Below are 12,194 nucleotides of genomic sequence, written 5' to 3'. Positions count from 1 at the left end.
TCCTAATGGCCTGGTACTCAGGGCTCTATTGTCCCTCCATCAGGTCCTAATGGCCTGGTGCTCAGGGCTCTATTGTCCCTTCATCAGGTCCTAATGGCCTGGTACTCAGGGCTCTAATGTCCCTCCATCAGATCCTAATGGCCTGGTACTCAGGGCTCTACTGTCCCTCCATCAGGTCCTAATGGTCTGGTACTCAGGGCTCTACTGTCCCTACATCAGGTCCTAATGGCCTGGTACTCAGGGCTCTATTGTCCCTCCATCAGTTCCTAATGGCCTGGTACTCAGGGCTCTATTGTCCCTCCATCAGGTCCTAATGGCCTGGTACTCAGGGCTCTATTGTCCCTCCATCAGGTCCTAATGGCCTGGTTCTCAGGGCTCTATTGTCCCTCCATCAGGTCCTAATGGCCTGGTACTCAGGGCTCTACTGTCCATCAGATCCTAATGGCCTGGTACTCAGGGCTCTACTGTCCCTCCATCAGATTCTAATGGTCTGGTACTCAGGGCTCTACTGTCCCTACATCAGGTCCTAATGGCCTGGTACTCAGGGCTCTATTGTCCCTCCATCAGTTCCTAATGGCCTGGTACTCAGGGCTCTATTGTCCCTCCATCAGGTCCTAATGGCCTGGTACTCAGGGCTCTATTGTCCCTCCATCAGGTCCTAATGGCCTGGTGCTCAGGGCTCTATTGTCCCTCCATCAGGTCCTAATGGCCTGGTGCTCAGGGCTCTATTGTCCCTCCATCAGATCCTAATGGCCTGGTACTCAGGGCTCTATAATCCCTCCATCAGGTCCTAATGGCCTGGTACTCAGGGCTCTATTGTCCCTCCATCAGGTCCTAATGGCCTGGTGCTCAGGGCTCTATTGTCCCTCCAGCAGGTCCTAATGGCCTGGTACTCAGTGCCCTACTGTCCCTCCATCAGATCCTAATGGCCTGGTACTCAGGGCTGTATTGTCCCTCCATCAGGTCCTAATGGTCTGGAAACAGGGCTCAAATGTCCCTCCGTCAAGTCCTAATGGTCTGTCCCTCAGGGCTCTACTGTCCCTCTAACCACTCTGACATCAATGCAAATGCAATGGAAATTCACATCAAACACTGATGATCATAACAGCATCATGATCATCAATTTGAAGAAAGAAGTGCAAAAGCAGGTTGAAACTGAGTGTAAAACATGGTCGTTGTGGATGTTGTTTCAAAGCCTAATGCAATGAAATGTACAATACTTTTTAAGGTGATGATTAATTAGAGCATAATCTGCATATGCATAATCTGAACGTCACAGCTGTTTGAAGGAGCGGACCAAGATGCAGCTTTTTCGTAGTTCCACATGTTTTATTTAAATCAGTGAAACCGAATGCAACAATTAACACTTTAAGTAAATACAAAACAACAAACCGTGACGCTGGAGGAACATAAACCTCACGAAGAACAATCACCCACAAACACCTGTGGGACAAACCTAAACTTAAATAGGACCTCCAATTAGAGACAACGACAACCTGCTGCCTCTAATTGGAGGTCATGCCAAATAACACCAACATAGAAATACAAACCTAGAACCAAAACATAGACATACAAAAACCAGACAAACACCCCCTGTCACGCCCTGACCTAATCTACCATAGAAAATAACACTCACTATGGTCAGGACGTGACACTGAATCTGAGGTTTATGACCCCAAGCCTGAAGAAAACACTGAATTAAAATTATGATTGTGCTGTTATACAATACACAGACTACCGCATATTACACATGGCAGAAAAACATAAAACAAAACTGATTTAAGATCTTTGGTATATAAATGGGCTAGCCTATTCTCCAAAATTAAACACATTTGAGTAATGGTCTTTGAGTGTGGCCTGTATTATTATGCATACTGTATGTACTGGTTACCTTATGCTATACTCCAACATTTCTATCCATGAGTCTGGTAGAGAACGTATAAGCCCTAAGTGATGCTGTTGGTTCATTGATTATAGTGAATTTTTGTATGATTTGGAATAGCCTAATAATAGTGATTTAAAAAAAAAATCATAATTAAATGGGTGACACATTACCTTTAGCTATACAGAATATCTCACCACCGTGCTTTCCATCTCCTCCTCTCTCTCCTTTCCTTTCTCAAGCATGCAGAGGGGCTGTCAACAATTTAGTGAAATGTGTTTTGTTGCAAAAACATGTTACTATCAATGTTCCTGAAGAGTTTTCACTAGGTTTCCAAATGTAAGCACTGAGTAGCTGCAGGAACAGGGTTAGAGAGGCCATGGCATACAGAGTTTGGGCAGAATATCACCTGTAGCACAGCGGGAGGCTACATGCTCCTCAAACAGTAGTTGATGTGTGGAGTGAAGTAAGTGTTGTTATATTTATTTCACAGTTGCTCATATGAAGCACAGCTCTGCTATAAACACAAGTAGGTTTTCCGGCATCATTGAAAGACTGACCGTCGCGAGTGCGCGGCCTCCATTCGCTATTGGAGTGCATACGGATTACATGTCTTTTTTCCCCTGTTCCTGTTCCTGCCCATTTGATAATGGGACATTCTAAATCTAAACTAATTTGACATATTAGTAAAGACAAGATTCAATTGAGAATAGTCTGCTGGGTGAAAATATGATGACTTGATGAGAGAACAGCTGTGCAGACTGAGGTAAGGATTGGAGCACATGCTTTATTTTTTTGACTTTCTCAGATCATCAATAGCCTATAGTCACATCATGCAGCCAATATATGTTTTGATTTCTAAGACATTCTAGTTTTGTATCGTTCCCGACTAAAGTTGCCAAGTAACTCTAAATCTAGTGTATAGGACCTGTTTCAAATGATCACTTTTACACTCAACATAGCCACTTCATATGCGCACTTGCTCCAGAATGGGAAAAATATCCTTTCTGTGTTATTCAGCTAAGTTCAATTATATTCTTCTAACTATTAAATCATATATAAAATAATGGCATGGGACTTATAAGCATATGTTGTCTACTAAATGAACAAGCCTACAGTCTGGTATGGAGCATAGCCAGATAACATACAGTAGACCAACTCATATTCTGTTCTTCTGAAATACTTTTTACTCAGATCATAATGTTTCATTAGACCTGACTAAAATAAATCATGGATTTATTGTGATGGTGTATAATAGATTGATTTATTAGTATTTTTACATTTAGATGCTCCAAAGGCACACATCAGCTTGTTTATGTTAATGAACTGTCAACTACCGTGAGACCGGCGGTCTTTTGCATGACAATAACCAGCTGACAGAATTTCATGACCGCCACAGCCCTAGGCAAGACAAAATATTTAAGTGCCTTTGAACGGGGTAGGATAATAGGTGCCCGGCGCATCAGTTTGTGTCAAGAACTGCAAAGCTGCTGGGTTTTTCACGCTCACAGTTTCCCCTGTGTATCAAGAATGGTCCACCACTCAAAGGACATCCAGCCATCTTGATACATATACTGTATCTCTACCTGAAAATACATGATCTAAGTGATTGATCGTTGGTGTTCAGCAGTCATAAAAGTATGCCTTATTTACTTTGAAGAACTACTAAAATAGTGATTTTGTCAGACAGCATAGGCAGCAGCTCTGTACAGATGAGTTGGTGAATTGGAATTAAATAATAAAGTCATCAAATAAAACAAATATAATATACACAACAACTGAAATATTTTATTGAAGTAAAGTAATGTGAATAAATTATGGTTAATAAATGATCAGCAGTAATGGGCAGTCACTACCATCATGGGACTTTTATTAATTGTTTTATTCTGTGTTACAGCATTCAACCTGCATAATGCATAGTGCATTTAATGTTATTTTTTTACCGTGATTTAAAAAAAAAAATGATGGAACCGAAACCGAACTGACCTCAAAAAGCGCTAATCGCTCAGCACTATTGACTAGGATCATTCAATCTCTCTGTCGATAAGTCTAATGATGCTATAACTTCTAACAGTAACTGTATCCACTGGTGAGTTGGTAGAGAGTGAGGTGATTGCCATCTAAGAGCCATATTTTTTTGCGGCAGTGCTGCCTCAAACACATTGACTTAGTTGCTGAGACACAAAGACACTGATAAAATGAAAGATACACTGGTACCTAGACCCCCTAACTGACAGCCAACCTGAAAAATGGACGCCCTAACTGACAGCCTCCAATTACACGTGCCTGAATCCTCAGCGTACATTACATTACTGTCTGGTACACCCAGCATATCTCCTTCCCGCTCCTCACTCCCAGGACCCTGAGTTTCTCCTGATCCACCTATACTGACCAGAAAAAACTCCAAGCATTCGTTGTTAAAGGACACACATCACACAGCATCACATTGTCATGAAAAACAAAACAAAAAACAGACACCTGTCCCTCAGTGGAGGCTGCTGAGGGGAGAACGGCTCATATTAATAATGGCTGGAACAAGCTTATGGAATGGCATCAGACACATGGCAACCAACCTCCTGTGCTGTCCCTCCTCCCTTCCTCATCTCTACTCCTCCTCCTCCTGAGTGCTACTCCTGAGTGCTCCTCCTGTGGTTCAGCTGCAATTCCCCTCCTGGTCAGCGGGGGGTAGCGATGAGCTGATAGTGACGCGGCACATTAGTGAAACTGCTGAACTCTGGGCTGAGGTCAATGCTGTCAGGTCCTCCAGGGCAGGAGAAGGAGAAATGTTGCAGCAGAGACACCAGGAACAGAAAGATCTCCATACGAGCCAGAGACTCTCCCACACAGGCACGCTTACCTGCAGAGAAAGCCAAGAAGGCGGGGTTCGTCTGGAAGTTTCCGTTCTGATCAAGGAAGTGATTGGGATTGAAGGTTGTGGGCGTGGCCCAGTGGTTCTGGTCTCTCAGAACAGAGTGCAGCATGGGAAGGATCACGGTGCCCTGAGGGATAGTGTACCCTCTGAATGAGATATTCTTGGTGGCATAGTGCGGGAGGTTCAATGGGACGATGTCCAGGAAGCGCTGCACCTCGTGGATGACGGCTTCTGTGAAGGGGAGGGACTTCCTGTCCTCCATCTGAGGGACGCGCTGTCGGCCAATCACTGTGTCGATCTCCTGCTGAACGTGCTCCTGAATGTCGGGGTATTTGAGGAGCAGCATGAAGGCGTATCTGAGAGTGGTGCTGGTGGTCTCTGTTCCTGCAAGGAAGAGGTCCAACACTGTGGACACCAGGTTCTCGTAATGGAACTCAGAGGAGGACACATCCTTCTCCTGCTTGAGTCTGGTGAGGAAGCAGTCTGTGAAGTCTCTAGGGTTGCCTGGGTCAATGGTCTCCTGGTGCTCGTGGATCTTTTTCATCACAAAGCCTCTCAGCTCGTCCATCTGGCCGAACACGACTTGCTGCCGACCAGGCAGGCGTTCCATCAGCCAGGGGAAGATGTTGTACAGCTGTTCGCAGGGGCTGCTTCCAAAGCGCAGTACAGCTGAGAGGATGTTGAGCAAATGCAGGAAGTTGTCATCGTCATAACCGAAGCGCTGGCCGAACACCAGGGAGCAGATGACGTTGGACACGGTGCGACTCAGGAATGGATGAGGATCGAAAGGCACGGCTTTAGTGGCGTCTAGACTGTCTATGAGGTGTTGGCTCTCCTCCTGTATCCACTCCTCCATCCTCTTACGGCCCATCCCAAAGTCTCTCAGCGTGGTCAGGGTGAAACGACGCAGCTGGCGCCAACGCTCCCCATTACTGATGGCCAGGCCGTATCCCCTGGTAACTAGGACCAGGAAGGGGACAGGAGCGCGTCCTGTGAAATCCTCAGCCTGGTCCACCAGAGCCTCCTTGACTGCCTCGTACCCCACCAGCACCACGGCTCGCTGGGGCCCAAGATACACTGTCATCACTGGCCCATACACACCACTCCACTTGGTGAGGGTCTTGAAGGGGGCCTGTTTGTCAATCTGATGCAGGTTGCCTAGCAGCGGCAGGGCGCAGGGTCCTGGGGGTAGATGGACATGTCTCTGTCTCCTCAGCCTGAACAACCACAGTAGAAGCAACAACACCAGGCCTCCCAACACCACGCTACTACACATCTCCATTGTTCCAGCCTGCAAAACAAACAACGTCTCTTGTTATTGTTCTTCTTATGCAGTACTATATTTTATCACTCCAATATGGTATCCTTCCGCGCGGCAGGATACATTCAGAGTAAGGATTTTCTGATTAGTCCTGTGTACCGGGTTATGCTGCGGCTGCCCCCCCCTTAAATAGCTGCAGCGGCACTACTTCCACCTCTTCTCTTTCTCTGCGCATTCCTGAGAGGATTCGCTAGGTAAGAGCTGTATCTTAGTGTATAGGGCAGACGTATACCCACAGCTATTCAATAGCTTGGAGCAGCTAGCTAGCCTCTCCATCTGGGTGCTCTGTTGTCCCCCTCCAACCCCCATCCTCTTTTCCCTTAGAAACTCACATACAGCTCTATTACACTGCTGGTGTTACACAGAGAGAAACTACCATGTCCAGTATGGTGTTTCGCTGTGAGAAAGGCAAGGTGTCTCTACCCACAGGCAGCGGCCTGTGTCTCAGAAGGCGGAGCCCAGCAGTCAATCTGAAACACACACAGCCAATCTGCCGTCCCATGCATAGAGACATTAAACACTGGACACTTCCTTTTATACTGTTTTTCACACTGTGTATTTATACACTGGACTTTTGACATGTTATTATTCTAATATAATTACTACTGTACATTGCATTTTTTTGTTAGTGTTTATACACACCGCGTATTTATATACTGGACTCTTGACATAGCTAATATACATTATTTACTAGGGGTGTAACGGTTCGCTAAACCCACGATTCAGTACATATTGCGGTTTTGGAGTCACGGTTTGGTTTTGGGTATGATACAGCGGAAAAATTTAATTCCAACCGTTACTGTAGTTAATTTTAGCAGTTAATAAATACATTTTTTAAAAAGCATCCTATTTTTGGCCCAAGTCCAGTTTCTGTGACATCATTCACAATGTTCCTGGCATTGTCTTTTGTGACAGGGATTGTTATGTTGGGCCTCAAGTAGAGGTCTGAAAGGTTGGACCCATTCCAAAATGACCTTGGGCTTTCCCACCCGGCCAAATATGCATAAATACATTTTTTTTATGTAGACAAGAGACCCGTTCCGAAAGGACCCGAGGACGACCAGTTCCGTATAGACGTGGTTGGATCAGAGTGAGGGAAGCAGCAGAAAAGTCCATCTGTAAGCTACTTTATTCACCAGAGCTGATATAGTGTGAGGCAGAGCAGGAGGAGGAGGGGCCTTGCGAGGAAGAGGAGGGCCCTTGTGGTGAGTGTACTGTGAGAAAGTGAAACAGGAGCAAGAAGGAGGGGGGAGAGGCAGCAACCAACCGAACTGACTTGCGCTAGTAGACTGACTTCTAGCTTGTCATAGCTAGGTTGTTTATCATGCAATATGATTACGTAGTACCTGTCTTGACTGCATCAAACCTTGAGAAGCTAGTTGGCTAAGATAGCTAGCTAAGTTAGCTAGCCAGATAGCTAGGCTAATTGAGTCTTCATGTGCTTTCTCCCTGTCCTACAGCATTTTTCTGCACCCGCTATAACATCTTCTAAACTATGTACGCAGCCAATACACTTTCATTTGATTTGACGTGCTTGCCGCCGGCCTTGGCAGCCTCTCACAGTCCCAAAGAGCAAACGGAGAGAGGCAGGTGGAGCTCCCATGGGTACTGAAGACATTGCTGGAGGGCTACGAACTCCAATTCCGTTGCCGGTACCGTATCAGTTCTGGTGCCTATGTCTCAGGGTCTTCTGGTGTTGAAGCCCTGGTTGACTGAATATTTCTGAATGGGTTCAGATGAAAGGAGTGTCGACCTCCATCCTAACCCCTCATTCTGGACAAGGGTTCTGTCTGAGTGACGTGTGAACCGGCCATTACAGTTGTCCACATACGCTTCTTGCGCTGTTGCTGGTTAACTAGGGGCCTCCCCCAGTGTGTTGTGCTCGGCTGGGGCAATGGACACTTATTTTCACAGACACAGCCAATGCAAAAGGTGTTATCGGATTTCGTTTGCTAGGGTGAGAGAGTTCTGGGCCAGGGCCTATCCAAACAGACTCTCATGTTGTTACTGCAGCATTTCGGCTGGCCTGCAGGCCTTTGCCTTTTGCTGTGGTGGCGCATTCTTTTGGAGGAGTTACTACCTCGTGGGTCCTGCTCAAAGGAGTTCCCCTCTCAGACGTTTGCGCCTCGGCCAGTTGGATGCTGTCTAGCACATGTTCACCCCACCTATGTGGTCGGGAGGGCTGTTCTTCGTGTTGTATCTGCTTCCCTGGGAAGGGGCGGAGGGACACAGCAAACAGGACTGCTCTGAGCTCAGTCCGGACTGGACTTTGCTCTTTGTCTGACCAAAGACTAGTTCACTGATTAATCTGGTACTGTGATATCATATTGGAGTGATCCAATATAGTGCTACATAACAAAGGCTACGTACAGTATGTAACCATGGTTATGGGAGGTATTGGATTACTCCAATCCTTTTTGTCGGTGATCTACAGCGTTTCGAAAAAGGACATGAGGTGGAAGTAGTGCGACGGCAGCTATTTAAGGGGGGCAGCCGCAGTACCATGGTTGTGGTCAATTCTACAAATTACATTCTAATTCAATTCTCTCTCCCTGTAAATTACATTTAATTCAATTCAAAATTCAGGTCAGTTTTTTCATTTGGAGATAATTAAATTCCTCAAAATTCCTATGTTTGGTAAATTCCAAGAATTGAATTCCCAATTCAATATTATCCACAACAATTCCACAAATTCAAATGTAATTCCCTCAGGCTTTCAAGCTCATCATGTCACTGTTCAGACAGCCTACAGTAGCTATACTGGAAATATAGGAATACACTCTTAGCACCTTTTTTTCTATGTAGAACCTGAAATGGTTCTCCGGTTGTCCCCATAGGAGAACCCTGTGAAGAACCCTGTTGGGTTCCATGTAGAACCCTTTCCCCAGGGTTCTACATGGAACCCAAAATAGTTATACCTGTAACCAAAAAGGGTTCTTCACAGGGTTCTCCTATGGGGACAACCGGAGAACCCTTTTAGGTTCTACATAGAAAAAAATAGCCTAGATTATTTTATACAAATCCTACAGAACAGTTTGATACTATGTGCATTATTTCCATTAACTGGGAAATGTGAAAATATTACATTCCAAAGATTAAATGTTTTTGGAATTATAATTCAATTCCAAAATTAAAAAATCCAAACTGTCTAATTTCAATTCAATACAAATTCCATAACTGAAAAGAAAAAAAATACAAAAATTGAATTTGAAAAAAATTCTCCACTTCATGAGTGAATTCAAGAATTGAAATGGAATTTCTAATTAAATTGGAATTGGCCCCTGGACTAATGTCACGGGTGTCGTAGGGTGTAGACCAAAACGTAGCAGGAAAATGTATACTCAGCTTCTTTTTATTAGTGAAAAAGGAAAAACACAAACACCGTATACAAAAAACAAACGAACTAGACAGTCTCGTCAGGCATACAGCAAAACAAGAAACAATCTTCCACAAAATCCCATGACAAACCACTCCTATTTATAGGACCTTCAATCAGAGGCAACGATAGACAGCTGCCTCCAACTGAAGGCCCCAACACCAATTAGCTAAACATAGAAATACATGTAACAGTGTAGGTTCCGTCCCTCTCTTCGCCCCAACCTGGGCTCGAACCAGGGACCCTTGCACACATCAACAACTAACACCCCACGAAGCATCGTTACCCATCGCGCCACAAAAGCCGCGGCCCTTGCAACGCAAGGGGAAACCCTACTTCAAGTCTCAGAGCGAGTGACGTCACTGATTGAAACGCTATTAGCGCGCACCACCGCTAACTAACTAGCCATTTCACATCGGTTACATACAAACGACTAGACTGAACATAAAAATAAACTAACATAGAACAATAACCAAAACCCTGGACTAATAAATCAAATACCCCTCTACATACACAACCACCCCGAACCATATAAACCAAATACCCCCTCTACATGAACATATACACAAACACACCCTGAACCACATAAAACATATACCCCCTGCCACGTCCTGACCAAACTATAAGAACAAATAACCCCTTTACTGGTCAGGACGTGACAACTAACCTGAAAATCCTTACTCGGAATGTATCCTGCGGCACGGAAGGATTCTATATTGAAGTGAGCCAATAGCTCACATAACCGTGTTTACATACTTAAAGAAGAAAGAATAACAACAAAGGTTAACCCACCTATCTATCTTTAGTGTTTTCCTTCTCTCTGTGTTGTTGTCTGTCTCTGTTGCCTGCCTGACTGTGTGTGTGTGTGTGTGTGTGTGTGTGTGTGTGTGTGTGTGTGTGTGTGTGTGTGTGTGTGTGTGTGTGTGTGTGTGTGTGTGTGTGTGTGTGTGTGTGTGTGTGTGTGTGATGTTTGCAGAGATAAGGGTGTGTGTTAGAACTTACTGTACTGGAACAGAAGTGAACAACGGATTATGTGATTGGCTGCTGAGTCGTGCTGACATACTTTACACAGATTGCACCTTCACCCCAATCCCTTCCTGCTTTTAGAATCTGAGGCCAACATTAACAAAGCAGATGACAGTGCAGAAATCACCAGGAGCGGAAAGGACTAATACTAATACTAATACTGTGTCTGTCTAGGTTTTAAAACTTTTGATTGTATTTTTTATTAAACACATTTCCCCCAGGAAATGTTTACTGTTTTAAACCTAATTTCCTACAATTATGTGTATTTTGACATGGCTATAGGCCTATGACCAGGGTGGAAGACAGGTCAGATGTATTCAGGATGACTTCGTTACTGGACAGTGAGGTCCAAAAGTATTTGGACAGTGACACATTGTTTGTTGTTTTGGTTCTGTTCTCCAGAACTTTGGATTTGAAATGATACAATGTCTATAAGGTTAAAGTGCAGACTGTCATCTTTAGGGTATTCATCCATATCAGATGAACTGTTTAGAAATTACAGCACTTTTTGTACATAGCCCACCCATTTTAGGGAAGCAAAAGTGTTTGGACAAATGTATTTATAAGTGTATTAAAGTAGTCAAAAGTTGTGTATTTGTTCCCATATTCCTAGCAAGCAATGACTACATCAAGCTTGTGACTCTACAAACGTGTTGGATCCTTTCACAATTTGCTTTGGTTGTGTTTCAGATCATTTTGTGCCCAATAGAAATGAATAGTATTGTAAATACTTTTATTGTAAATAAGAATAGAATATGTTTCTAAACACTTCTACGTGAATGTGGAAACTACCATGATTATGGATAATCATGAATGAATCATGAATAATGATGTGTGAGAAAGTTCCAGACATACAACGATCATACCCCTTACTCGGTTCACTTCCATGCTCACTGAAGACCGTGATAATACTCCATGCTGCTGGCTGTTTGAGATGCTTTAGAAGCCACGTTGATGCTATGGCCAGATCATACCCCTTACTCGGTTCACTTCCATGCTCACTGAAGACCGTGATAATACTCCATGCTGCTGGCTGTTTGAGACGCTTTAGAAGCCACGTTGATGCTATGGCCAGATCATACCCCTTATCCGGTTCACTTCCATGCTCACTGAAGACCGTGATAATACTCCATGCTGCTGGCTGTTTGAGACGCTTTAGAAGCCACGTTGATGCTATGGCCAGATCATACCCCTTACCCGGTTCACTTCCATGCTCACTGAAGACCGTGATAATACTCCATGCGGCTGGCTGTTTGAGACGCTTTAGAAGCCACGTTGATGCTATGGCCAGATCATACCTCTTACCCGGTTCACTTCCATGCTCACTGAAGACCGTGATAATACTCCATGCTGCTGGCTGTTTGAGACGCTTTAGAAGCCACGTTGATGCTATGGACAGAATCCACTTTGAGAAGCAACTTCTTGCTTAAGTCCTCCTTCCATTGTTGTTAGCCGTGGAAATTCTCAGGGATGAAATTTGCCCCTCAGATTGCTGATTGACAAGTAGATGCCCAATTCGCCCGCCTTATTCTCACAAATGTATCCAACATATTAGGACGTTTTTCATTGCGTGCAAAAAACTTCACCAAACTATAAACTTCACTAAACACTAAAAGGTTGATCAAAAAGAAGATGATGAGTAAAAATGCAATTGCTAGCTTGATACTGTTACTGTCTTTACACCTACGAACAAATCCACGAGGACCGACACGAAGGC

The 12,194-nt window shown here is 44.4% G+C and overlaps 2 protein-coding genes across 11 annotated transcripts in view; one reads left to right on the top strand and one right to left on the bottom strand.

The window, feature by feature from the left end:
• LOC106606028 (focal adhesion kinase 1) overlaps nt 1–12,194 on the top strand; it is a 135,559-nt gene that overhangs the window by 58,628 nt on the left and 64,737 nt on the right. The window lies entirely within an intron of this gene.
• LOC106595913 (cytochrome P450 2F3) lies at nt 1,309–10,364 on the bottom strand. 2 transcript variants are annotated; one of them, XM_045719129.1, is made up of 2 exons: nt 10,244–10,364; nt 1,309–6,045 (listed from the first exon to the last, which is right to left on the bottom strand). In XM_045719129.1, exon 2 carries the CDS (start codon nt 6,034–6,036, stop codon nt 4,558–4,560), a length of 1,479 nt encoding a protein of 492 aa, XP_045575085.1. In that variant the 5' UTR covers nt 6,037–6,045; nt 10,244–10,364; the 3' UTR covers nt 1,309–4,557. The 2 variants fall into 2 exon arrangements, with proteins under 2 accessions (XP_045575085.1, XP_045575086.1); XM_045719130.1 differs by having other exon boundaries at nt 10,119–10,256.

The sequence above is a fragment of the Salmo salar genome, chromosome ssa05 (assembly GCF_905237065.1).
Source record: "Salmo salar chromosome ssa05, Ssal_v3.1, whole genome shotgun sequence".
NCBI classification, from domain to species: domain Eukaryota; kingdom Metazoa; phylum Chordata; class Actinopteri; order Salmoniformes; family Salmonidae; genus Salmo; species Salmo salar.
Note: the sequence above shows the minus strand (reverse complement) of the source record. Positions and strands in the feature narration are given on the sequence as shown.